General features: G+C 37.8%; 1 protein-coding gene across 1 annotated transcript; it reads right to left on the reverse strand.

The window, feature by feature from the left end:
* Nucleotides 1-8,940: 8,940 nt before the first annotated feature.
* Nucleotides 8,941-14,878, reverse strand: LOC138781952 (protocadherin alpha-3-like). The gene is made up of 2 exons (XM_069956798.1): nucleotides 12,533-14,878; nucleotides 8,941-9,009 (listed from the first exon to the last, which is right to left on the reverse strand). Exons 1-2 carry the CDS (start codon nucleotides 14,876-14,878, stop codon nucleotides 8,941-8,943), a joined length of 2,415 nt encoding a protein of 804 aa, XP_069812899.1.
* Nucleotides 14,879-27,413: the final 12,535 nt, after the last annotated feature.

Below are 27,413 nucleotides of genomic sequence, written 5' to 3' on the forward strand. Positions count from 1 at the left end.
AGACACTAAGGCCTAGCAAAGGCCTCTGGCTGCCATGAAAACTAGGTGACACCCTATGAGTCCATTGCAATGGCCTACTGAACCACCATTGAGTGTTAGCATCCAGCACCTGCAGGGTATAACTTAGACTCAGTTCCTGAGCTGGCACTATACTTCCTCACCTGACCCATGCCATAACTGTTTATCATGGATCAGGAAGATATTAAACTCTTTTAAGCGCCTTTTTAATGAAGGGGTGCCCAAAGCTAGATTTTAGGACATGGCTACAAGAGTGAATATCTTGATAAATTATATTGCAGTGTCCCAGTGTACCCTGTTCACAGTTGCTGTATGTCTGATACTTTCAGGCATCTTTTTTATGCTGCATGCTATGTTGGGATATGTTGGGATATCAGGTATTTTGTGAATTTTTTGTATTTCTGAGCCACTTGTCACACTGCTTAACAGCATAAACTGAAAGGTTTTATAAGTACAATGGTTAATTATATTATTAGGAAACGAACTGCATGCTCGTCCCACGGCAGACAAATGCGGCACTTCTTTTTTATGTAGTTGTTGCCGGGGGCCTCACCAACCCCGGCAGTAGGTGTTTGGCATTTGCAACCAGCTGGCTGATGGCTGGTAACACCATTCAGCTTTCTGATGTGATCTGGGCTGGGATTCCAGGTCCCATAAGTACCATCCACTTGCCTCTATTCCTTGCCTGCGTTAGAGCCTCAAACCATGACTTCCTTCTTGACCTAAAGTTTGTTTCTGCATTTATTGCCTGGATTTTTTGACCTCCTGGCCTTTGACTTGTGACTTTGGTTTTGGATTCATTTTTGTACTGCCTTGGCTGTGCTTGTTTGTCCTGGACCTCTGACCCTGCTTCATTGTGCTATTGTCAGTCTTGTCTTGTTCTGTGTCCACTTATTTAAGTAAGGGTCTGTCATCCAGTTGTCGCTGCCGCCTAGGGCAGTTGAGGCAAATAGGCAGAGACAGCAGGGTGGGTGCCGGCGTCAGGGCTGCACCTGTCTTTTATCATCTAGTCGCCTACTTATAACATATATTCTATTGCATCACAACTGTTATATATGTACTGGAGTCAGAATGTCACAGGCCCCTCTGTAAACCAATTAAAGTAGATGTAAAATAACCCCATGTTTCTCTTCTAATAAGAGCAATTATTACTTCAGGTCTCTCCAGCAATGGGAGAAATCTCTGATAGATATAATGAGAGGACTGAGGCAAATCTGGGGAGTAGGAGTCTGGTCTCTGGCCACTGCTCATGTCTGTTAGTTCCTACAAGTCTGTTGTTCCTGTCAGCGATGCAGCTGTAGTCTTTAATGCACTTTCCCAAGTCTGCTAAGGCCTACTTCAAGATCTACATTCCCAGAAATTTCTGTGAGAAGAACATGCTACATGAAGATTCCAGTGTGTTGCCTCTGAGAGCCTGTTGACTGGAGTCAACTCCAGTGTTTTCCAAAGCCATGTAAAGCATGTCACCTCTGTTCCTGTCCATGCTGCAAGGATCGATCTACATTCTTCTTCCTCTTCTCCTTGGAGACCAGGGTTGAAGAAATTGCTTCTTGCTTATGGGCCCCCTGGCATTACCATGCATATGCTGGGTCATGCTCCAGCACATGTTCCTCCAGGTACCGTGTGACAAATCTGCAGAGGTGTCCTATGAATACAATTGTTCTTTTCTTCTCAAACTACAGCAAGCCCAACTGTAAAGATCCTCATAAGCAGAGTTATATTCTAACTGGACTGTGAATAATTGTTAATAATTAATAATTGTTGAATAATTTTCTAAGTCACCTATTTCTGCTAAAAACCTCAAGCTAAATTTTTCAGTTAATCTTCTAACAACAGTACTCTTAAAGGGAAAAATGACCTGCAGAAGGAACCATAACATTTAGCTATTTTATTGTATAGAAAATATTTCGATATAAAAGGCATTGGTTCCATATCTATTTTAGCCCATTTTAATTAAGCCAAGATTAATTACTTGTTGTGATAAAGCTAACAATGTTTCAAAATGAATTTAATAATTATGTTGTCTCAAAGTCTAAATGTGCCTTTGCTTTTTTTAACCCTTAGGCGACCCTGGATGTATGGGCCGTACGTCCAGGGCCGCCTCCCCATGTTCAGAGCGGGGCCGTGCTCTGAACCGCTGCGGTCCCGGGTGCAGCTCGTAGCCCGTGAACGCTAATACCCGCGGTCCCGGGCTACGAGCGGCACCCGGTCCGATCGCCGTGCCCGCTAATACAGTAATCGGATGCAGCTGTCAAAGTTGACAGCTGCATCCGATTATCGAATGCAGCTGTTCCCTGGTGTCTAGTGGGGAGGATCGCTCCTTCCGGGGTCAGCGGCGTAATGACGCTGATCCCGGCTTGGCACTCGATTGCTTCCGGCTGCAGCAGCCGGAAGCAATCAATGTGCCTATCTCATGGATCTGTGCTGGGGGGCTTCTAGTATAAGTGTAAAAGTACAAACAAAAGTGTTGTAATTAGTAAAGAGCCCCCTCCCCTAATAAAAGTCAGAATCACCCCCATTTTCCCATGTTCTAAATAAAAAAAAACAAATAAATAAATAAACAAACATGTTTGGTATCGCCGTGTGCGTAAACGCCCAAAAAATGACACCTGACACAGCGCCATAGACCAAAGGATAAAAGCGTTATAAGCCTGGGAATGGAGCGATTTTAAGGAACATATTTATGTTAACAATGGTTTGAATTTTTTACCGGTCATCAGATACAATGAAAGTTATACATGTTACATATCGTCCTAATCTTAACAACTTGAGGAACATATATAACAAGTCAGTTTTACCCCAGGGCGAACGGCGTAAAAACGACCCCCCCCCCCTCCCCAATAAAAGAAATGCGTGGGTTTTTTTGTTGTTTTTTTCTCAATTTCACCACACTGAATTTTTTTCTGGTTTCACAGTGTACTTTATGAAAAAATTCAGGCTGTCATTACAAAGTACAATTAGTGTCGCAAAAAATAAGGGCTCATGTGGGTCTCTAGGTGGAAAAATGCAAGTGCTATGGCCTTTTAAGCACAAGGAGGAAAAAACGAAAACGCAAAAATTGAAATTGGCCGGGTCCTCTAAGGGTTAAATGGGGGATTTACTTAAATCTCTTCTGAAATTTGCTCTTCATTTTCTACCATAGACCAATTATGTTGCCTTCTGCAACTTTTATTGCATCCCTAATTTATGAATTCAGATTCCCTACCAATTTATTTATATGTGCTTTGTATGTGTACAGTATGTTTACTGTATACTTTTTGTTAAAAATGTTGAACAAGAATAAACTACTGTAGTTCCTAAATTTCAAGTTCCCATAATTCAGTGATTTATAATGATATATACACTGTAATCTTGTTTTACCATATGATAGAACAGTAAGTTATGGTAGTTTTCTCCCAAGGAAGACCCAGAAGTTCAACTTAGTTTGCAAACAAAAAATATATATGTGATATTCACTTTATTTCCCTGCATTGTTCCAGGTTAGAAGTTTACCACAAACAAGTCAAAGTGTCCCCTCCATTTACAGCATATTCATTGAACCTTGATATTCGGGAAATTAGTAAGAACTATTAAAAATGAAATAGATTACATTTCTAACATAAAGCAGCTGTCCCTGTTACAAAGGAACACTTTAAGGGCTGCTGATTTACTGAACATCAAACAACTATACTGGAGGCCTTCCATTCTTTCTTTCTAGATGGTGAGTAACCCTTTTAACTAAATAAGACATAAAAGGCACTCTAATGGTCATCTGTTATCTCATTTAGGACACATTATTGGAAGGATATTAAAGAAAGCATATGGAACTTACAGTTTCCGAGGGTAGGATTAGAAGGTATTAAGAAAAACTCATCATCATGCCATTACAGCTTCAATTGAGTGCTAGCACATAGTATTTCTAAAACATTCCTCTACATCATAGACCGATATAAAAAAAATTGTAAAGGTTAAAATAAGAAATTAGAGAAACCTATAGGATATATTATCTCATGTATAACTAGTTGATCTATTGTCACTCACAACCCTAACAATTACTATAGTGTTAGTTTTGAATAGGTTGCACACACAGCTAGGAAGGATGTTCGGCCTGTCGATTACCAAATCTGCCTTTATTGTCAATTTATCTAATTCCCTTTGTGTGTGTTTTTTTAAACATTCTTTATTTTTAACTTTATTTTTAACTTACAATAACTGCCCCCTCTTAACCTCCATCTCCTTTCCGATGCAGAGAGACAAAGAAGAAAAAAACTTCTTAGAAGTCCTGTAACTCTTCCCTCCCTTTTCCCTACATAACCTTCCACATAACTCTCATAAACGCTCTTTACCTCTCCCCATCCCTCAACCTTAGAAATTTGTGTTGCCAAACAATCGGGGAACAATCTATTCATAATTTTGACATGGAATTCAACTGCAAGTGAAGCTGAAACATGGTGGTGACCCAGTGCAAAAAGTCATTTCATAAGTGGATGTGGTGTAATAAATATCAAGAAAAAATAAGCAGTCTTTTTTTTAGAGATGTCAGACTAGAATACTGTACATTCTTCAACATTGACATGTTTTATAGAGAAGCCATAACAAAGGTGTGAACAGAGCAATACTTTATAGGCACCCGGACTTAAAACCTTAAATTTAATAATATTTTGTTTGTTTCACAAAATTTTTTGTTGTTTTACAAGTGAAAAACAAAAAGATACTGTGTATGCTATAATTAAATTAAGCAAGAAAAGATTTGCTTAATTAGTCTTACCTGATAAGATGAGTTTAATATGACCCCTTGTGAATTGACTTGCTCTCCATTTCCTGGTGACTGGGAATTATTTGGAGTGAAGACGATTAAGTCACTTTTAGGTCGGAATGAATTGGAGCTTATTCTATACTGAGTGTGTTGGGAATACATCCAGCTCCCTCCAGTGTTGGAGCAGACTTTGTAACTTTCCTTCAGTTCATTGACCTCATCTCTATATTTTTGCCATCGTAAAACAGTAAACACTATTAGAGTAATAAGAAATACACTGGATATGATGCAGATGGCCACAACCAAGTAAACATTTGCATCAGAAAACTCATCACCGCTTCTCTTTGTCTCTTGATTATCAAACTTTAATTCTTCTCCAGACTCCACCACAGATATGACAATTTGTGTCTCTGCCGTCATGGCTGGTTCTCCATGATCCTGAGCTACTACATGTAATCTGTACTCATCATTATCCGAGTCTGTAAATGAGCGCTTTAGCGTAATTTCTCCAGTTTGATGAGCAATGATAAATGGTGATCTTCCAGATCCTCCAAGATCCTTTAACTTATAAAACGTCAACGCATTGTATCCAGAATCCGAATCTACGGCCTTTACTTTAGTTATCAGGTGTCCGGGTTCTGCGGACTTTGAAGCTTTAATTGTTATAGCGGAATGAAGTGAGGTGAATGTAGGAGCATTGTCATTAATATCCTCAATAAATATGTTTAGAGTCAGGTTAGAGCTGAGGGCTTGTAGTCCAGCATCAGTGGCCTTTATATGACACTGGAAATATGCAATCTGTTCATGGTCAAATGATACCAAAGCAAAGACCTTTCCATTCTCTGGATTAATGGAAACATAAGAAGAAATCGGCACCCCATCAATTGTCCGTTCCTGAATGGAATAAGTAATGAAAGAATTCTGCCCAATATCTGGGTCAGAGGCTGATGCTGTATATATAGGAGACCCTGGTGGGTTGTTCTCCCGAATGAATATTGTGTCTACTGACTGGATGAATCTTGGAGCGTTGTCATTGACGTCACTTATATCAATCTTCAGAGTTTTGGAGGTAGAAAGAGGTGGAGAACCTTGATCTCTTGCAGTAATTGTAACTTCATATTCATCTTTTATCTCTCGATTCAAAGGTCCATTCACAGTCAAAGAGAAATCACTCATGAAAGCTGGATTTATTTTAAATGGGGAAGGCTCAGATATGTAACAATGGGCTTTCCCATTGGACCCTGAATCTTTGTCTTGGACACTGATGATGGCGACTGTTGTCCCCTGAGGTGAGTTTTCAGGAACAGGAACTGACAATGATGTCACTGTCATCTCAGGAGGGTTGTCATTAACATCTACAACAGTCACTAGGACTTTACAATGGCCAACAAGCTTGAGATCGCCATTATCAATTGCATCAACTTGAATTTCATACAGATGATTTGTTTCAAAATCCAGCTCTCCATTTACTCTAAGTTCACCTGTGTCCTTGTTCAAGCTAAAAATGGTGTTTTCCTCTCCAGGCAACATATTGCTAAATTCATAAATTATTTCTCCATTTTTTCCTTCATCCCGATCTGTGGCATTCAGCTTAAACACTAATGTTCCTTCTACAGCATTTTCAGTAACACTGCATTGGTAAAATGGTTGATCAAACACAGGAGCATTGTCATTAAAATCCTCCACCTTAACAATAATCTGTGTGGTGCCACTTAGCCTTGGTTTGCCTCCATCATAAGCTGTAAGGGTCAGATTGTGAACAGACTGCTTCTCTCTGTCTAAGGATTTCTTTAGCACAAGCTCCAATGATCGGATTTGATTCAAATATTTTTGAAAATCTAAAGCAAAATAATCACTTGCACTGAGCTCATAGTTTGTTATAGAATTTGTTCCTAGATCTGGATCAGCAGCTCCTTTTATTCTGAAACGTGATCCTGCAGGTCTGACTTCAGATATCACAAGATTATTGACACTGGAGGAAAATACTGGACTATTGTCATTAATATCTTCTATCTCTACATCTACACGATACATCTGCACAGGCTTATCTACAATAACCTGCAGAGGAATAATACAGAAGGGTGTATCTGGACACAGTGACTCTCTGTCTGTTGTCTCCTTCACAAACAAGATCCCATTCTGCAGATTCACCTGGAAATATTCCTTCTCATCTCTAGAGACAATATGTAACATTCTGGAATTAATCTCACCTATATCCAGTCCAAGATCCTGAGCAATTCTCCCAACAAAGGTGCCATGCTTGGATTCCTCCGGGATGATATAATGCAGCTGACTCAGGACCACATCCCAGGATATTTGTAACAAAAAGAAATGGACCAGTCTGTTCCCTGCTTGATAATCCTGTTTCTGGTTGAGCATTTCTTAAATCCAGGTGCTGGGTTGTTCAGTAGTAAAGGCACTAATGCTGATGGAAGAACGAAGGAATTGGAAAAAAAAATCTATCATGGCCGGAATCCCCTCAGCAAGAATTTCATGTATGGATGCAGAAATGCATTTCCTGCTTCAATGCTGCTATTAGTTGGTGAGGAGTGCCATCTAGTGATCATTTTTTAGGTTGCAAGTAAGTTATGTGTGTCCTTTTATTGTTAATCCAGCAATGTGCATATATATATTTTACATTAGTATTTTACAATAACATATTAAATTAGAAATCTTTTTACAATGTTATTTGTAAAAATACAATTGAGCATTTTATTACCTCATGAATAAACCATCTTCTATCTTTTTTCTTACATAATGCAGAGTATAAATACAGTATTTAATATAATAGAACGTATATAATAATAAACAAATATTATGTCCCACATAATGAATCATTCTACTATTTGTAATATAATAATGATGAAAATAACCATTATTAGTTTAAAATGATATTGCTTGTGTCCAGGTTATTCTATGTATTTCAGAATCCCCTGCTATGCAAATGAATATTCTTTTACACATACAGAAAAATTGTGAAAATTAAAAAGCAAAAGTTCAGCTTAAATACAAAATTTCCTTTAATTAAAAAAATCTTCTTAGTATGTATTTGAATAGTAATTCAAAAGAACTCAACATGGTAATTAATGATGATGTATGCAAAATTACTTGAAAGGTGTATAGCGCAGTAGCTCCATAAATAAATAGATAAATAGATAAGAATTATTGAAGAAAACACACCCCATAATCCTTAAAGATTTGAAAGAATAATTGAACTACACATAGGAGTTTTGAAGGCGGTTATACATTTTCTAAAGGTTTACAGTTTTAGTTTTTGGAAAAACTTTGGGGGAAAAAATTATGGAAGACTGTACAACTGATATAGGCTATGTTCACAATATAAAAAAAAAAAAAAAACACAAAAGGCATCCGCTTTTTCTATAAAAAAAACTGCTGATTTTGCCACAATTTAATTAACTTCAATGCATTGATGTCAATAGAATAATGGACATCCTTTCACCATTTTTATTATTACATTCAATGGACTTTTCAATTAAAGACACATCCAAAGAGCAATCAGCCCACCTAAACTAGAATAGTGACCGACAGTCGTCATTGCAGACGGCCAAACAGCAAAATGACAGACGTCATTTTGACTCAAAATGACGCATGTAATTTTTTCTTTTCAAAAACAGAACGTTGTGGGGACATGGCCATAATAAAATGTACAACTAAAAGTCAAACTAGCCTAGAAAATAGCCAGTATATAACATCTTTGTGTTAAGACTTAAAATCATGAAGTATGTGTTAAAAATAAACTCGAATTCAACTTAAAAAATAAATAAATAACTATGAACAATAAAAGGCTTAGCAAAATTGAATGGTTTAGAATAAATAAGATCTTAAAAAATAATAAATAATAAAACAATAATAAATAAGACCTTAAAAAACATTCTTATAAAATCCTGATACAGTACAAAATTATGAAGTCAAAATAATAGACATAATAATAGAAATATGATATTACCATATTTTTCTTTTAATAGGATATATAATGTATCCTTAATCCTTGATACTTAAATGCTGGCCTTATCTCTCTCATTTCCCCATTACCTCATGTCCCTCTGCCAGCTATACGTATGTGCCATATTCTTAAATGCATACCTAAAGGGGTTATTTAGGATTTAAGAAACAGCAGTTTTTTGTCCAAAAAAAGTGCCACACCTGTTCTCAGGTTGTGTATGGTATTAAAACTGAGCTCTATTCATGTGAGCTGCAAAATCATACCCAAACTGAGGAGGAGAATAGTGATATTTCTGGTAGAAAGAGACAAAAGGAGAGTTAATTCTATGTATGGCCTAGCCCACATATAAACTCTCATATATAAACAATAATGATAATATTTAGATGTATAGCACCAACAAATGCCACAGCTTTCCAAATTCCTTTACAATTGTTAAGGTCTTAAACAGACAATCATACATTGCAGTATTAGGCTATGTGCAGACTATGTATTAGACCAGCCGGTCTATGAAGAAGATAATTTTTCGTCCGCAGCCGGAGCCGCTCGCTCCATAGTGTGCACTGACAGGGTTTTCTTCAGTGAATAGCGACCGCAGAAATCTGACATGTTGTTTGTGGTGCCGCTAGAGATCCCGGCCGGAGCGTATACTATGTGTATACGCTCCGGCCAGTATCCCATAGACGGAGAGGTAACATATATTTTTGTAATAATCACGGCCTTTGATTTTCCGAAAATATACGTTGTGTGAACATAGCCTTTGGCCTTCGTATGAACCCGAACGCTCGGCAGCAGCGGAAACAGCGGGAGGAACGCCTGGAAAACTGGGATACAGCCTATAGCTATACAGCTATGGCTGTATCCCAGTTTTCCAGGGGGTCCTCCCGCTGGATCCGCCCGCTCCACGGAGCGGGCAGACAGCGGGAATCATTACCGAGGGTTCAGGTTCGTACGAACCCAAACCGAACTTGGTTCGGACCATCCCTATTCAGGACCTTTGGGTCATGTGATCAGGTCCTTCACCCTTTTCTCTCTGTGCAGGTCCTGCTCCATCCCCTGTGTCTTCTGATGTTCAGCCCCTCACCCTGCACTACAGTGAGAAGGCTGAACATTAGAACACAGGGCCCTTTTTCCTCTCTGGGCCCCTAGAGGCTCTGTGGGCCCCGGCACTTGACCAGGTAAGCCTTGTGCTGACGCCGGCCCTGGTTGTACTATTCTTTGCCCATTAAATTGTGTCATTTTGAGGCCAGGTCATTTTGATTATACAAATAACAGCTGTCATTTGGCCATAAAATATGGTCATCCTATAAGAAGTTTAGGGGAGCAGAAGCTTTGTTAACAACAATCTTTTCTAAAAAGTTATATTTTGTTTAGCCAAAATAAAGGACTTATTATAATGAATATAACAGTATTTATTGACCATTGACCCCTTAGTGTATAAATTCCGATTTCTTTTTTTAAGAATAGATTTTCAAACATTTATTTTCCTTTAGATTCACAACTTTTGTAGGTATAAACTGCTGTACCCCATGTATGCATATGTGCTATTTATTTTATCTTTTATTATTATTATTATTATTATTATTATTATTATTATTATCTAAAAAAAAAAACTTTGGTCTTAAATCTTTAAAGGGAAAAAAATACATATTGTATGTTGTGGTCTTATTCCCATGGATCTATATATATGAAATACAGTTTCTTTCCTAATGGAGAACACAGAGTATCATTTCTAGTTGGGTTTTCTACTAAAGGCTATGTTCACACAACGTTTTTTCAGCTCCGTTTATAATTACGTCCGTTATTTTGAGTCTAAAATAACGGATGTCATTTAGCAGCCTGGCCTTACCTTGGGTGCATGGGTCTCCAAACTGCGGCCCTCCAGCTGTTGCGAAACTACAACTCCCATCATGCCTGGACAGCTAAAGCTTTGGATTTGGCAACAGCTGGAGGATGGTTTAGCAACAGCTGGAGGGCCGCAGTTTGGAGACCCATGCCTTAGTGCAATGACTGGTGTTTGCACATTATTTTAGTTTGGAATTACTAATTGGCCTTTGGGTGTGGCTTAATTGAAAAGTCCATTGAATTTAATAGTAAAAACGGAGGAAGAACGGTGACAAAAGAAAAACTGTGTGTGAACTACTAATAAAAAACGTACACTGCTTGCAAAAGACGTCCGGAAATAATGATCAATTTAATAATTTTGCCGTCCGCGGAAAAAACGTCTGTTATTCAATACACATTGGACATCCGTCTTCCCATTGTCTTCAAAGCATTGCCATTATAGTCAGTTAAATTGCGGCAAAAACTGACTTTTTTATATGGAAATCGGCGGCCTTTTCAATATTTTTGACATTGTGTGAACATAGCCAAACAATGCTAAATATCTTGCAGTAGATATAGGAATGGTAAAGCTAGTAAGGTATGTTGCCAGTTCCATCCCAATATTATTTTATTACTGTTTACTTTCTGATCAGTGACATGTCAGTACAGTCTGCCAATGATCGGCTGTTTTAGTAGAGCACAGCGGAATCAGACTGAACTCTTTCTGCAGCTGGCACCTGCCACATTGGGAGCTCCTGACCCCACTCCATATGGCCACAGCACATTGATTATGTACATGCATGACATTAGCCCTCTGCCATCATCAATTGGAAATATTACTGGACAGATAGTACAGAGACATAACATGAATAAAATAAATATTTACAAGAATTCCTCTACGTACAATAGTTAAATACAACTGATTATAAGGGTCATTTAAACAAGATAAATGATGGTAGCAATGAAATCAAGAAATTAGAATAAGAATAAGAAGCCTCTAAAATATTAAAGTACTGATGTAGCAAAAAATAAAAAATAAAAACTTTGCCTTTCATATCCATATCTGTTGATTTTGCTCTGGTGTGATTCATGTGACTAAATTTTCCTCTGTAAACCTACTACTGAGCCAGGCATATTCTTCCGCTTAGGCTACAAACCCACTTGGCGGGTCTGCAGCGAGTTCCCTCGCTGCGTATTTGAAGCGAGACTCGCTGCAGATCCCGGCCCTACACTTTTAATGGCAGACAAAAACGCAGCAGAGATGTACATTTGTCTGCAGCCCGTCCCATTAACCCCCCAGCCGCCCGCCCGCAGCCTCTTTAACACCTCCCGCAAAAAAATTTACAAAAATAAATTGACAAAAAATTATATCACATATATCATCTTTTTACGAACTACGGAGCTAAGGCTTTACCATATTCTGCCTGGTATAGTTTCAGAAGAAAAAATTTATGAAGAATTGCTGCAATTAAATATCTCTTTATATGGGTCAAAATGATCCTACAAATTACCTGGGTATTGTAGAGGCATTGTGGAAAAATATCTGTTATATAAGTTCTAGAGAAGAATTTCGGAAGAGCTATATAGCAGCATGTAAATACCTATGGCTCTCCGATAGAGGGGTAATGGGTTTCTTCAATATGCATGAAGTCGTTATTGATATTAGTGTTATTTGTTGATAACCACAATGCTTACCTCACTGGCTATTTATATGCAATGTTTAATGTTGTTGCGTGTTGACAAATATGTGATATCAGGTACTGGTAGGGTTTCTGTTATTCTTTTCAGTATCAAATTGACAAGAATAACCGAAGTTACTACCAGACACAGTAACATCAAAAAACTAAAAGTTTTTATAAGAATCAAACCATAAAAGCTATTACTTATTTTATCACTATTTTCTGTTTAAATATAATTGTAGTAACACAAAAAAGAAGATTTGAAATATTATTTAAAAAAAATAGACCAACGATACTACAAATTATTAATCTTACCGGATAGGTTGAGTTTAATATGACCCCTTGTGGATTGACTTCATTCCCTGGCGACTGAGAACTATTTGGAGTGAAGACGATTAAGTCACTTTTAGGTCGAAATGAATTGGAGCTTATTCTATACTGAGTGTGTTGGGAATACATCCAGCTCCCTCCAGTGTTGGAGCAGACTTTGTAACTTTCCTTCAGTTCATTGACCTCATCTCTATATTTTTGCCATCGTAAAACAGTAAACACTATAAGAGTAATAAGAAATATACTGGATATGATGCAGATGGCCACAACCAAGTAAACATTTGCATCAGAGAACTCATCCCCGCTCATCTTTGTTTCTTGATTATCAAACTTTAATTCTTCTCCAGACTCCACCACAGATATGACAATTTGTGTCTCTGCCGTCATGGCTGGTTCTCCATGATCCTGAGCTACTACATGTAATCTGTACTCATCATTATCCGAGTCTGTAAATGACTGCTTTAGTGTAATTTCTCCAGTTTGATGTGCAATGATAAATGGTGATCTCCCAGATCCTCCAAGATCCTTTAACTTATAAAACGTCAATGCATTGTATCCAGAATCCGGATCTACGGCCTTTACTTTAGTTATCAGGTGTCCGGGTTCTGCTGACTTTGAAGCTTTAATTGTTATAGCGGAGTGAAGTGGGGTGAATGTAGGAGCATTGTCATTAATATCCTCAATAAATATGTTTAGAGTCAGGTTAGAGCTGAGGGCTTGTAGTCCAGCATCAGTGGCCTTTATATGACACTGGAAATATGCAATCTGTTCATGGTCAAATGATACCAGAGCAAAGACCTTCCCATTCTCTGGATTAATGGAAATGTAAGAAGAAATCGGCACCCCATCAATTGTCCGTTCCTGAATGGAATAAGTAATGAAAGAATTCTGCCCAATATCTGGGTCAGAGGCTGATGCTGTATATATAGGAGACCCTGGTGGGTTGTTCTCCCGAATGAATATTGTGTCTACTGACTGGATGAATCTTGGAGCGTTGTCATTGACGTCACTTATATCAATCTTCAGAGTTTTTGAAGTAGAAAGAGGTGGAGAACCTTCATCTCTCGCAGTGACTGTAACTTCATATTCATCTTTTATCTCTCGATCCAAAGGTCCATTCACAGTCAAAGAAAAATCACTCATGAAAGCTGGATTCACTTTAAATGGTGAAGACTCAGAAATGTAACAGTGGACTTTCCCATTTGACCCAGAATCTTTATCACGGACACTGATGATGGCGACTGTTGTCCCCTGAGGTGAGTTTTCAGGAACAGGAACAGATAATGATGTCACCGTCATCTCAGGAGGGTTGTCATTGACATCTACAACCGTCACTAAGACTTTACAATGTCCAACATGCTGTACATCTCCATGATCAATAGCTTCAATCTGAATTTCATACATTTTAACTGCTTCAAAATCCAATTTGCTTTTTACTCTTATTTCTCCTGTGTATTGGTCCAAGATAAATGCTGACACTATATCACTAAATTTATATAGAATTTCCCCATTTCTTCCTTCATCCAGATCTGTGGCATTCAGCTTGAACACTAATGTCCCTTCTACAGCATTTTCAGTAACACTGCATTGATAAAATGGTTGATCAAACACAGGAGCATTGTCATTAAAATCCTCCACCTTAACAATAATCTGTGTGGTGCCACTTAGCCTTGGTTTGCCTCCATCATAAGCTGTAAGGGTCAGATTGTGAACAGACTGCTTCTCTCTGTCTAGATTCTTTTTCAGCACAAGCTCCAATGACTTTATCTGATTTATATATTTCTGGAAATCCAATGCAAAATAATCACTTGCACTGAGCTCATAGTGTGTAATAGAATTTGTTCCCAGGTCTGGATCAGCAGCTACCTTCAAAGGAAAACGGGACCCTGTATGCTTCACTTCTGATATCAGAAGATTAATAACATTGGAGGGAAATACTGGACTATTGTCATTTATATCTTCTATCTCTACATCTACACGGTACATCTGCACAGGCTTATCTACAATAACCTGCAGAGGGATAGTACAGAAGGGTGTATCTGGACACATTGACTCTCTGTCTATTGTCTCCTTCACAAACAAGATTCCATTCTGCAGATTCACCTGGAAATATTCCTTCTCATCTCTAGAGACAATATGTAACATTCTGGAATTAATCTCACCTATATCCAGTCCAAGATCCTGAGCAATTCTCCCAACAAAGGTGCCATGCTTAGATTCCTCCGGGATGATATAATGCAGCTGACTCAGGACCACATCCCAGGATATTTGTAACAAAAAGAAATGGACCAGTCTGCTCCCTGCTTGATAATCCTGTCTCTGGTTGAGCATTTCTTAAATCCAGGTGTTGGGTTGTTCGGGAATAAAGGCACTAATGCTGATGGAAGAACGAAGGAATTGGAAAAAAAAATCTATCATGGCCGGAATCCCCTCAGCAAGAAATACATGTATGGATGGAGAAATGCATTTCCTGCTTCAATGCTGCTATTAGTTGGTGAGGAGTGCCATCTAGTGCTCATTTTCTAAGTTACATGTGAGGTACAGTATGTGCTTGTATAGATATATTTTTTTATTATTGAAGCATAAATGTGTATACACGGTTTTATACATGATTTTCACAATATACTTTATACTTTTTAATGTATTTAATATTTATTGATATATGATATATTAAATTTGGTATAGTTTGGGCAACAATACTTCTAAATATAACCTACAATGGAGAATTTTATTACTTTATGCATTAACTATTTGTTTATTGTTTCAGATCATTATGAACAATTATTTCAGGTCCCAAATAGTGAATAAATCTACAATTTGTATAACAGTAATGAAAAAACAAATTATTAAAAGTTAAGCAATGCTCATGTCCAGGACATTCTTTACTTTTGACAATTAATTACTATACTGGTTTGCGAGGATCAAGAAAACGCTCAACTTTGAAAGTTTTTGCATAAGCAGAAAACAATGTTAAAATTGAAATGTTAAAAAATATGCTCCAATTTAGCTTTTATATAAAATTACTTAAAAGACTCATTGTGTGTTTAACTAGTAGTTAAGAAAGAACAATAAAAGAAGATTTAAAATAAATTGACAGGTTAATTGTGACGTGTTTATTATTACCCAAAACATAAGGAAATAAATGGATAGGGAGAAAAACTAACCCCATAATGATTTGAAATTTCAAGCAACTATTCCATTACAAATAGAGTTTTCAGAAGTGTTAAATAAAAGAAAATAGCCAGTATATAGCAAAATATTTTGTTAAAAAGTGGTAAAAATAAGCTTAATTTAATTTAAAAAAGGAACAGTGCTATATTTTTTGCTAAATTCAAAGGTTTTCTATGACGTTTTTATGATTACTCAAAAGTAGTGGTGTTAGATAGATAGATAGATAGATAGATAGATAGATAGATAGATAGGAGGGCTAAATAGATCATAATTATTAAACATTTATATATTTAAGGGTGAAAAATATGTTTAAAGGCTTGGTTAAAGGAAGGCTGTCTTGTAATAATCATGATCATTATTAGCAGCCATCTACATTACTAGACGGTCGCCTTTCCCCATTATGTTTCCAAGGTGGGAACATAGCCGAAATATAGAATAACTGGATGAAAATAGTTTAGACTGTGAAGAATAATTTTTTCAATATTTTATTTGCAAAGAGCTGTAAAAGGCTATTTTCGCATAATGTCAAAAATAGAGAAAGGGCGGATGCTTTTGCTATTAAAAAAAAACGTCCATTGCGGTCAATGGGAAGACTGACGTCTAATGCACATAATGTATTGAATAACAGAAATTTTCTCTTATTGTAGACAAAATAGTAATGTATTCTACATACAAATGGCCTGGCCCACATATAGCTTACATATACTCTAAAAATTATGCCAATTCCACAGCATTTTAAAATATTTAAAGAGGATGGACCATCAGGTACGTCCTCTTTAATCTGACCCAGGGATAGAACTGCGCTCTCATGGGGAAGTCGGTGCTGCTGTCCATTTTTTTCACCGCGTCCCGATTCCTGTGTACAGCGACGTTCTATCAACAGGTCCCGGGCCGGAGCTGAAGCACAGGAGGCGGGTCGGCCCACCCCCAGTGGGAGGGAATTCCCTCCACTCTATGACGCAGCTTCGTTAGAATCAATGGAGCCGCGTCGTACATGGGCAGGGGATTCCTCCCACTGGGGGAGTGCCAGCCTGCTTCCTGTGCTTCAGCTCCGGCCTGGGACCTGTTGATAGAACAGCGCCGTACACAGGAACCACAGGAACCAGGCCACGGTTCAAAAAACGGACCGCGGCACCAGTTTCCCCTTGGTACATAAACAATCATTAGACATGACAAAATTACACACTAATCATTGAATACAGAGGAGTGAGGCCCCTTCTATCAAACATTTACAGTAACCCTTATATGTCATTTAAACTTGTCTAACATATGCAACACTAGAAATGAATGTAAAAAAATAAATACAAAAAAAATTAATTAGCAACTCCCATATTCTTGTTTAATACTTTATGAAAAGTAAGTACATTTCTTTTACAAGTTCTTCTTTTCATGAAGCCATGGCGGCTGTTGCTAATGAAACACCTCTTAGTAAATCCATCAGGACCTGCTCCTGCCACATGGCAGACGCAGAAGTCTACACTGGCTCTGGAGCAGGTATAGATTTCTGCCACGGTTTTTAACTGCTTGCAGGCATAAACTATGATAAATCCGGCTTATGAGGAGGCCCTGTTCAAGGATGTGATATTTTGTATATTTAGTGAAGCTATAACAATATGGCACTGACCTTCTAAACATGTAGAGATGTTTACATTCCTTAAGGGTATATTCACACGGACGGGCTCGCAGCGAGATTCTCGCTGCGAGCCAGGCAGGTCCTGGCAGTTCCCATACACTACATACTTGCTGCGGTCTAAACGACGGCAGCGAGTATGTAATTATACCGCCCTTAACCCCTTCTGCTCCCCCGCTGTGTATATACTTTACCTGTCATCGCTGCACGGGTCCGGCGTCCTGCTCTCCTGCCCGGCCAATCAGTGGCTGCGGCTGGGCAACACACTGATTGGCCGGACAGGAGAGCAGGACGCCGGACCCGTGCAGCGACGACAGGTAAAGTATATACACAGCGGGGGAGCAGAAGGGGTTAAGGGCGGTATAATTACATACTCGCTGCGGTCGTTTAGACCACAGCAAGTATGTAGTGTATGGGAACTGCCAGGACCTGCCGGGCTCGCAGCGAGAATCTCGCTGCGAGCCCGCCCGTGTGAATATACCCTAAAGCTTACCAAGTTAACACTAGGGCTACGTAACTACCTCTACTAATACAGCCAATGGTAGGCTGTAGTTTACCATGGTAACCACAGAGACCTTCAGAAGACCCCTGGCTGCCATGATAACTGCTAACTGCATTGCAGGGTTTTGATCAGAAGACTAACCAAATTGGCACTTCTCAAGTAACCTCTTAAATGCCTCTGTCACTAGTGGGTTTACCTCATAGAATCAGGCTAAAGTCTGATTGCTGCAGCTGCCAGCTGAAATAGACAGCCTGCACTTGCCACATATGAAGCTCCTGAGACCACTTAATATTTTTTTTCAAATATTTTCACTGAAGTGCACTGGTTTGCAAGACATAAAATATAAAATATTCATAAAGAGAGCACTTAATATGTCCACACCAAATTGATCATGTACATGCAAGACATGGCGCACTACCATCGTAATTCTGAAACATTATTGGAAAGGTAGCACAGAAACCAGCGAAAAGACATTATAATGTATTTGATTTTTGAACCCAAGCACATACTATGTCCTAATATAATTAAAAGCAGCCCCCCCAACTGCCCAAAAAATTCCCACAAAAATAATGAGTCTCTTGGTTACTATTTGCAAACAGCGTAAACTGCCTCACCACGACTCATTATTTTTGTGGGAATTTTTTGGGCAGTTGGGGGGGCTGCTTTTAATTATTTTCATGTCTATGGTGAGTCTGTATCTTGCTGTTGCGGTGAGCTGTTGCATTTTTCTGTGTTTTTGTGTGTTTGCAATTTCAGCCATGGCAACGTGCTCCTGCCTAGTGTGAACAGTGTTCTAGGAGAGCTGACCAATTTTTTCCTTTTTTTTCTGTTTTCCAGTTGGGGGAGTGGCTGCCTCTATTTGGTCGTGCACTCCACCTGTCTCACCCAGTTGATGCAATTATTTTTGCAGGTATCAGACGGATCTTGCATGCCCAGAGCATAGGCGTATTATACACCATGGAGAGGCCATAGTGTACATACAGTGTAGGGTCTGCCTCGATATGAGTCCACCTTATCGTGGTGAGGCAGTTTACGCTGTTTGCAAATAGTAACCAAGAGACTCATTATTTTTGTGGGAATTTTTTGGGCAGTTGGGGGGGCTGCTTTTAATTATTTTCATGTCTATGGTGGGTCTGTATCTTGCTGTTGCGGTGAGCTGTTGCATTTTTCTGTGTTTTTGTGTGTTTGCAATTTCAGCCATGGCAACGTGCTCCTGCCTAGTGTGAACAGTGTTCTAGGAGAGCTGACCAATTTTTTCCTTTTTTTTCTATGTCCTAATATGGCATGAATAATAACATGTCTATAAGCATTCCTCTACATCCTAAGTTACTAAAACAACTGCTATAATATTTAAAACATTGGGTAATTTATAAGACAGACAATGGTAGCAGTGTAGCAGGTAGCAAATTATAGGCACGATGAAATTGAAAATAAAACGCACTATTTCTTATTTGGGGTGGTTTTGTGTTTACACCATGCACCCTATGGTAACCCTATGGTCCTCAAGTAGATATGGTTACAACGATATGCAACTTGCATAACTTTTATTTTATTTGACAGCTTTTAAAAATGAAAAACTTTTTTTTAAAAAACCGAAATGTTCCTTAAAATTGCTCTATTCCCATCCTTATAACGCTTTTATCCTTTGGTCTGTGGAGCTGTGTGAGGTTTCATTTTTTTGCGCCATGGTGTGTCCTTTCTATGGGTACCTTACTTGCATATATGCGACTTTTAAATTGCTTTTTATCACAATTTTTCTGGATTTAATGTGACTAAAAATGCCCAATTTTGCACTCTGGAATTTTTTGGTGCTTACGCCTTTTACCATACAAGATCATAAATGTGATAATTTAATTATTTATTATACAGTCAATAGTAGAAACATGGGGATCGGCACTGCTCAACTCCTTATTAGCCACTCATAGCATACATACGCTCTTCTTATTTTGCTAAACGTGGTGCACTTAACCAGAAAAAACAAATAGCTACTTCTAAATGAACTGTCGTAGAGAAAAAAAAAGTCTGGATGCACTCACCGGTTAGCAGAAAAATGTTGCTTTATTATCCAGTGAGTGTGTTTACAGCATAGTTCAGGCAGGTGGAGGACGCCAAACACCCCCCACTGATGATGACAGCTGTGTCACGCCTCTTTTCCGGCGCTTCTTCAGATCTGAAGAAGCGCCGGAAAAGAGGCGTGAAACAGCTGTCATCATCAGTGGGGGGTGTTTGGCGTCCTCCACCTGCCTGAAATATGCTGTAAACACACTCGTTGGATAATAAAGCAACATTTTTCTGCTAACTGGTGAGTGCATCCAGACTTTTTTTTTCTCTATGACAGTTTAATTATTTATTATTATTTTTATAAAATGGGAAAAGGAGGTGATTCTGACTTTTATTAGGAGAGGGGATTTTTTTATTAATAAAAACACTTTTTTTTTTCACTTACAGAAATTAGAAGCCCCCTGGGGGGACTTCTATATAAACAGCACTTATCTCCCATTGAGATCAATGCTGTGTATATAATAGAGCACTGATCCATCAGATCAGTGCTCCATTGTTCTGGTCTGCAGCAGACCAGATAGATCGATTACCGAGTCGGGATCAGCGTCATTCCGACATTGAAATGCAGCTGTCATGTACGTCCTTTGGAGGGAAGGGGTTAAACTGCTGATTTAGCAAACCAAAATAAAGAATTTTTTGCCTTTTATCTCCATAGCTGCTTGGATCCACAGGGTATTGCTGTGGTATGACTCATGACTAGATCCACCTCTGTAAATATACTATTGTGCCAATTTCAATGGCATATTCTCCAGCTTAATTTGCCATTGGGGCTTGGATACAACACTGTTTGTTGAGTTAGACATTAAGAAGGCAGCTGTCTGACACTCAGCAAATATTTTGCATAGATCAATTCAATCAATTAGATCTATACACAATATTCATTGTGCCAGATGGTTCCCCCTGGAACTGTTAAGTTCAGCATTCAGTGCCCCTCCATGCTTGATTACAAAAAGTAAAATAACATTTTACAAAAAAACTCACAGGCCAGTATTAAGGGGTATATAATCTTTTAAGAGCTGTAGAGTTGAAGCTTTATCATATTTTGATCAGTGGAGTCAGAGTGATCGACTAAACTACCTGGGACTCAAGAGGCTTTTGGTTATTGGTTATAGAAGAGAATACTGCCATACTATATTACCCAAGAAGTGACATTTAGCAGTACATTGCGTAACTATGGCTCCTCAGTACAGAGCTAATGACTATCTTCCATATGCAGGAAGTTTTCATGTTAGTTGTTAAACATACTTGCCCAGCTGCCAATTTAAATGTGTTATTTTAGGTGCACGTATGTGTGTTCAAGAGTGCTGTTAGAGTTTATGGTAAAATTTTCGGTATGTGGATGACAAGAATAAATCAGTCTTAAGGGTGCGTTCACACGTATAGGATCTGCAGCATTTTCATTTTGCTGTATGTAACCTGGTGCCTTTAACCCCCACCACCCAGAGCATACATTACCAGTTCGGTACAGCAGCTACATGTGAGGCTGCCGGCAGTCCCGTTCAGCCTATCAGTGCTGCCTGCTCTGATTGGCTCAGCGGGACCGAAGAGAGCCTCACACACAGCTGTGGCGCCGAGCACGGTAATGTATGTTCCAGATTGCGGGCGGTGGAAGTTAATGAATATTCCGCCGAGCGTAAGTAACCCCATTGAGCTTCAAAGTGCAAGGATTTGCAGCGGATTTTGATGCAAACTCGCAGCGCGAGATCAGCTGCGAATGCAGTACATGTGAAGCTACCCTAAGAGTTTTTCTTGATTGAAAAAATTCCACATATAGAATCATAACTGTTATAAGTTGATCAGTCTACTTCTGGATATATTTCTATATATATATTTTCTATATTTAGACACAATTTGGTGATAAAAAGCAATACGAAGTGTACTATTCTTAAAAGTAGCCTGTAACTATACGTTATTAGCCTTACCTGATAGTTTAGTATAGCCCCTTGTGGATTGACTTGCTCCTCATTTCCGGGTGACTGAGAATTATTTGGTGTGAAGACGATTAAGTCACTTTTAGGTCGGAATGAATTAGAGCTTATTCTATACTGAGTGTGTTGGGAATACATCCAGCTCCCTCCAGTGTTGGAGCAGACTTTGTAACTTTCCTTTAGTTCATTGACCTCATCTCTATATTTTTGCCATCGTAAAACAGTAAACACTATAAGAGTAATAAGAAATATACTGGATATGATGCAGATGGCCACAACCAAGTAAACATTTGCATCAGAAAACTCATCACCGCTCCTCTTTGTCTCTTGATTATCAAACTTTAATTCTTCTCCAGACTCCACCACAGATATGACAATTTGTGTCTCTGCCATCATGGCTGGTTCTCCATGATCCTGAGCTACTACATGTAATCTGTACTCATCATTATCCGAGTCTGTAAATGACCGCTTTAGTGTAATTTCTCCAGTTTGATGTGCAATGAGAAATGGTGATCTTCCCGATCCTCCAAGATCCCTTAACTTATAAAACGTCAACGCATTGTATCCAGAATCCGGATCTACGGCCTTTACTTTAGTTATTAGGTGTCCAGGTTCTGCGGACTTTGAAGCTTTAATTGTTATAGCGGAATGAAGTGAGGTGAATGTAGGAGCATTGTCATTAATATCCTCAATAAATATGTTTAGAGTCAGGTTAGAGCTGAGGGCTTGTAGTCCAGCATCAGTGGCCTTTATATGACACTGGAAGTATGCAATCTGTTCATGGTCAAATGATACCAAAGCAAAGACCTTCCCATTCTCTGGATTAATGGAAATGTAAGAAGAAATCGGCACCCCATCACTTGTCCGTTCCTGAATGGAATATGTAATGAAAGAATTCTGCCCAATATCTGGGTCAGAGGCTGATGCTGTGTATATATGAGACCCTGGGGGGTTGTTCTCGCGAATGAATATTGTGTCTACTGACTGGATGAATCTTGGAGCGTTGTCATTGGCGTCACTTATATCAATCTTTAGAGTTTTTGAGGTAGAAAATGATGGAGAACCGTCATCTCTCGCAGTAATTATAACTTCATATCCATCTTTTACCTCTCGATCCAAAGGTCCATTCACAGTCAGAGAGAAATCACTCATGAAAGCTGGATTCACTTTAAATGGTGAAGGCTCAGAAATGTAACAATGGACTTTCCCATTTGACCCAGAATCTTTATCATGGACACTGATGATGGCGACTGTTGTCCCCTGAGGTGAGTTTTCAGGAACAGGAACTGATAATGATGTCACCGTCATCTCAGGAGGGTTGTCATTGACATCTACCACAGTCACTAGAACTTTACAATGTCCAACATGCTGTACATCTCCATGATCAGTAGCTTCAACCTGAATTTCATAAATTTTAACTGCTTCAAAATCCAACTGACCTCTCACTCTTATTTCTCCTGTATATTTATCTAAGTTAAATGCTTTCTTTATCTCTTCTGACACTATATTGCCAAATGTATACAGTATTTCCCCATTTCTTCCTTCATCCAGATCTGTGGCATTCAGCTTGAACACTAATGTCCCTTCTACAGCATTTTCAGTAACACTGCATTGGTAAAATGGTTGATCAAACACAGGAGCATTGTCATTAAAATCCTCCACCTTAACAACAATCTGTGTGGTGCCACTTAGCCTTGGTTTGCCTCCATCATAAGCTGTGAGGGTCAGATTGTGAACAGACTGCTTCTCTCTATCTAGATTCTTTTTCAGCACAAGCTCCAATGACTTGATTTGATTTATATATTTCTGGAAATCCAATGCAAAATAATCACTTGCACTGAGCTCATAGTTTGTTATAGAATTTGTTCCCAGATCTGGATCAGTAGCAACATTTAATAGGAAACGAGACCCTGTATGTTTCACTTCTGATATGACAAGATTATTGACACTGGAGTAAAATACTGGACTATTGTCATTTATATCTTCTATCTCTACATCTACACGATACATCTGCACAGGCTTATCTACAATAACCTGCAGAGGAATAATACAGAAGGGTGTATCTGGACACAGTGACTCTCTGTCTATTGTCTCCTTCACAAATAAGATTCCATTTTGCAGATTCACCTGGAAATATTCCTTCTCATCTCTAGAGACAATATGTAACATTCTGGAATTAATCTCACCTATATCCAGTCCAAGATCCTGAGCAATTCTCCCAACAAAGGTGCCATGCTTGGATTCCTCCGGGATGATATAATGCAGCTGACTCAGGACCACATCCCAGGATATTTGTAACAAAAAGAAATGGACCAGTCTGTTCCCTGCTTGATAATCCTGTCTCTGGTTGAGCATTTCTTAAATTTAGAGAAGGGAAAGGTGATGATTTGTCCAGAAATAAAGGCACTAATGAAGATGGAGGAGTGCAGGGATTGGGAAAAAAATCTGTCATGGCCGGAATCCCTTGAGCAAGAATTCACTTAACAATGGAGAAATGATTTTCCTCTGTCAACACTGCTATTAGTTGGTATAGAGTGCCATCTAGTGCTCAAATTTCAAGTTGCATGTTAGGTATGTATCTGGCTGAATATTATTGTGACAGTTATTTATAAACACATTTTACATTTTAAATTCACATTTTAGCTGTATTTATTAACACTTTAAATTATAGATATTGTGGATAATATTATTTGTAAATATAACCTACAATTAATCTTTGTATTATATCATTTTTAAGCCTTGTTGTGATGGTTTTCCTAATAGTCTGTATAATTCATAATGATTAACTAACCTGTTAGTAAAAAAACATCTACTACTCAATTTTATATTATAGTAATGAAGAAAAACATTTTTATTAGTTAAAAATGTGACTTTTTTTTCTCTTCAGCTCAATTTCTAAACAGCCTCTATTTCCACTATTTCCTCTAGTAGGTTTATTTGAGGTGGTCAATAAAAGTTACTTAGGCATGTACTCTTTTTTTTCTTATATATATAATATATATAGCAAAAGTGTTTAAATTGTTAATGTTACATAATTTCTTATCTAACATATTTTTTATATAAGCTCAAACTCAACAAAGTGATATTTAAAGGATAACAAAATTGACTTAATTTTGTTTGTATCGTTACTCAGGCATATTGGTGATAGATAGATAGATAGATAGATAGGAAATAGATATTAGATAGATAGACATAATTATTGATAATTTTGTTGGGAATTTAGAATTCATTGCTTATAACATTTTAGTTACAAGGACTATAAAATACAGTAACATAAATAAGTGATCATTTCAGTAGAATACCAAATAGCTAATAACAAATATATGAAAAGAAAAGTTTAGTTTTACCATCCTGGTTCAATATGGTTTTGTATTCATAATGCAAGCAATACCAGAAAGCCTTTTATAAAACAGTATGAAATGATTTACCATCAGAATAATTATTTCTGTTGTCAGATGAACAAATTTAGTTTCTCATCTCTGAAATGTTTCTCCTTAATGAAGTTCTTTTATTTTATTTTTTTTTCTCTAGCTTTTTGGAAATGGTACCTAAAGCAAATTGAAATCATTGCCTCACCAGTGCATTTTAAAATAATAAAATACCGTATTTTCTGGCGTATAAGATAGAGTATATATCTTATGGGATATACTTGCTGTATGAGACTACTCCTCTTCCAACGCACACAAAATAAAAATAATTTAAAAATGTCAGCAGTGAGATCTGAGCAGCAGAGAAGGAGGTACAGTAATACCGGTAGGATACAAGGGCAGGCCAGACTGGTGAAAAAAAATACACTTATGTTCTTAAAATATCTGTAATCTTTTGCATTACCTGCATTGCTGGATGTGATCTGTTTACTGCTAGACACATTTTGACATATGCAAGGCTTGTTCCGATAGAGTTTGTTCAGTAAAAATGCCTGGTGGTTTCAAATTCGCACCTGCAGTGGCCAAAGCCATGTCTGAACACTTACTCTGACATTGCTTAAAAGAATTGGTGACCCAATAGATTTGCACTGTGACTCAGTCCTCAATACTGTACACCACACCAATTTGAATTTGAGTACCCAAGTGAAGAAGAAAGGGATATGCACCTGGAAGTCACAATCTAATCCCTAAATTGCCATTCTTAACTAGTGAACAAAATAACTGCTAAGATGATTTTTTACATACATAACAGAAAGAGGGAGAAAAATGTTTAATAACAGAAGAAGAAAGCATTTTATAAGATATATTACAAAATTTCTTATTTTTGTTTGTACTATTAATCTAGGCAAAGTTATTAAAACAACAGTTCTTATTTTTTTTAAAAATAACAGTTTGGTTATCTTTGGGCCATGTTCTCTATGAATACATGGTTTGCAAAGTTAAGGAGAACATAGTGACTTTGGGGGAGATTTATCAAACATGGTGTAAAAACTGGTAAAACTGGTGTGAAACTGGCTCAGTTGCCCTAGCAACCAATCAGATTCCACTTTTTATTTTCCAAAGAATCTGTAAGGAATGAAAAGTGGAATCTGATTGGTTGCTAGGGGCAACTGAGCCAGTTTTACTTTACACCATGTTTAATAAATCTCCCCCTTTGTTTAGGTGGATCTGATCTAAACTATTTTTTATTATATTATATCAAGAATGAAGCACATATTATGATAAATATGATAATGTTTGAGCCATGTTTACACGGGGTAATAACATCGGCAGTTGTTTGACACCACTATGTCCAACAACAGCCGTTGTCTTACAAGTTCACCTGGGCAATACTGCAGTATCGGCCTAATAAACATTATTTGATTTTAATTGTAATGTGGCCACATTCGGGTGTGCCCGCACTTTAATTTGTCATTGACTACAGTGTAAAGAATGGCCGGGAGCCATACTTTACACTGTGAGTGCAGCTATGCACTGAACTGTGGCCATAGAAAATAGAGCTTTCAATTATACACAGGGTTGTATACACTACAGGCGTTCTATTCACTTCAATGCAAAGTTAGTTAACAACAGTCGTTGTTGCAAACTGGAAACTGGATTTTTTTAACCTATGATACATTCGCTTTAAAATCACCATTTGTGTATTCTATTGTGTTCTATTTTTTATGAAATTTGCCATTAGGACTATTTAATGGTAATACAATGTGTCAGCTTTTTTATAGTTAATCAATAACTTTTAAATCAAACCACACCATTAAGCATGTACATTTGAGGTATGTATTTAGCTTTTGCCTCCTCAAGGTGTAAAACCCATAACTTTTTCATTTTTTCATAGATGGAGCTATATGGAGGCTTGTTTTGTGTAGAATCAATCTTTTATTAAACAGCCTTTAATTTTTTTTTTACTAAACATCCTTACTATTCTAAAAAAAAAAATAAAAAAAAAATAATAATAATATTTGGAATAAAATACTTTTTCTACAAATTTTAGAGGTTTCATTTTAAGGCTATATTCCCACTACATAAAAAAGGTTTTGTGTCTCTCCGGTAATGAAAGCTGCAAATAATATTCAAGATAATTATTTGTGGATGTCTTTAGCGATAGGCATCGTCTGGTGCTAAAATTACTGTTGTCCGGAAAACTGAA

Source organism: Dendropsophus ebraccatus, chromosome 1, assembly GCF_027789765.1.
Source record: "Dendropsophus ebraccatus isolate aDenEbr1 chromosome 1, aDenEbr1.pat, whole genome shotgun sequence".
NCBI classification, from domain to species: Eukaryota; Metazoa; Chordata; class Amphibia; order Anura; family Hylidae; genus Dendropsophus; species Dendropsophus ebraccatus.

Excerpts from the sequence above, each read along its gene's own strand:
- LOC138781952 (XM_069956798.1), bottom strand. The coding sequence starts at position 14,878 with ATGCTCAACCAGAGACAGGATTATCAAGCAGGGAGCAGACTGGTCCAT. Across the intron at positions 9,010-12,532 it reads TATTAAACTCAACCTATCCG|AAATATCACTATTCTCCTCC; the intron begins GTAAGATTAATA and ends TCTTTCTACCAG.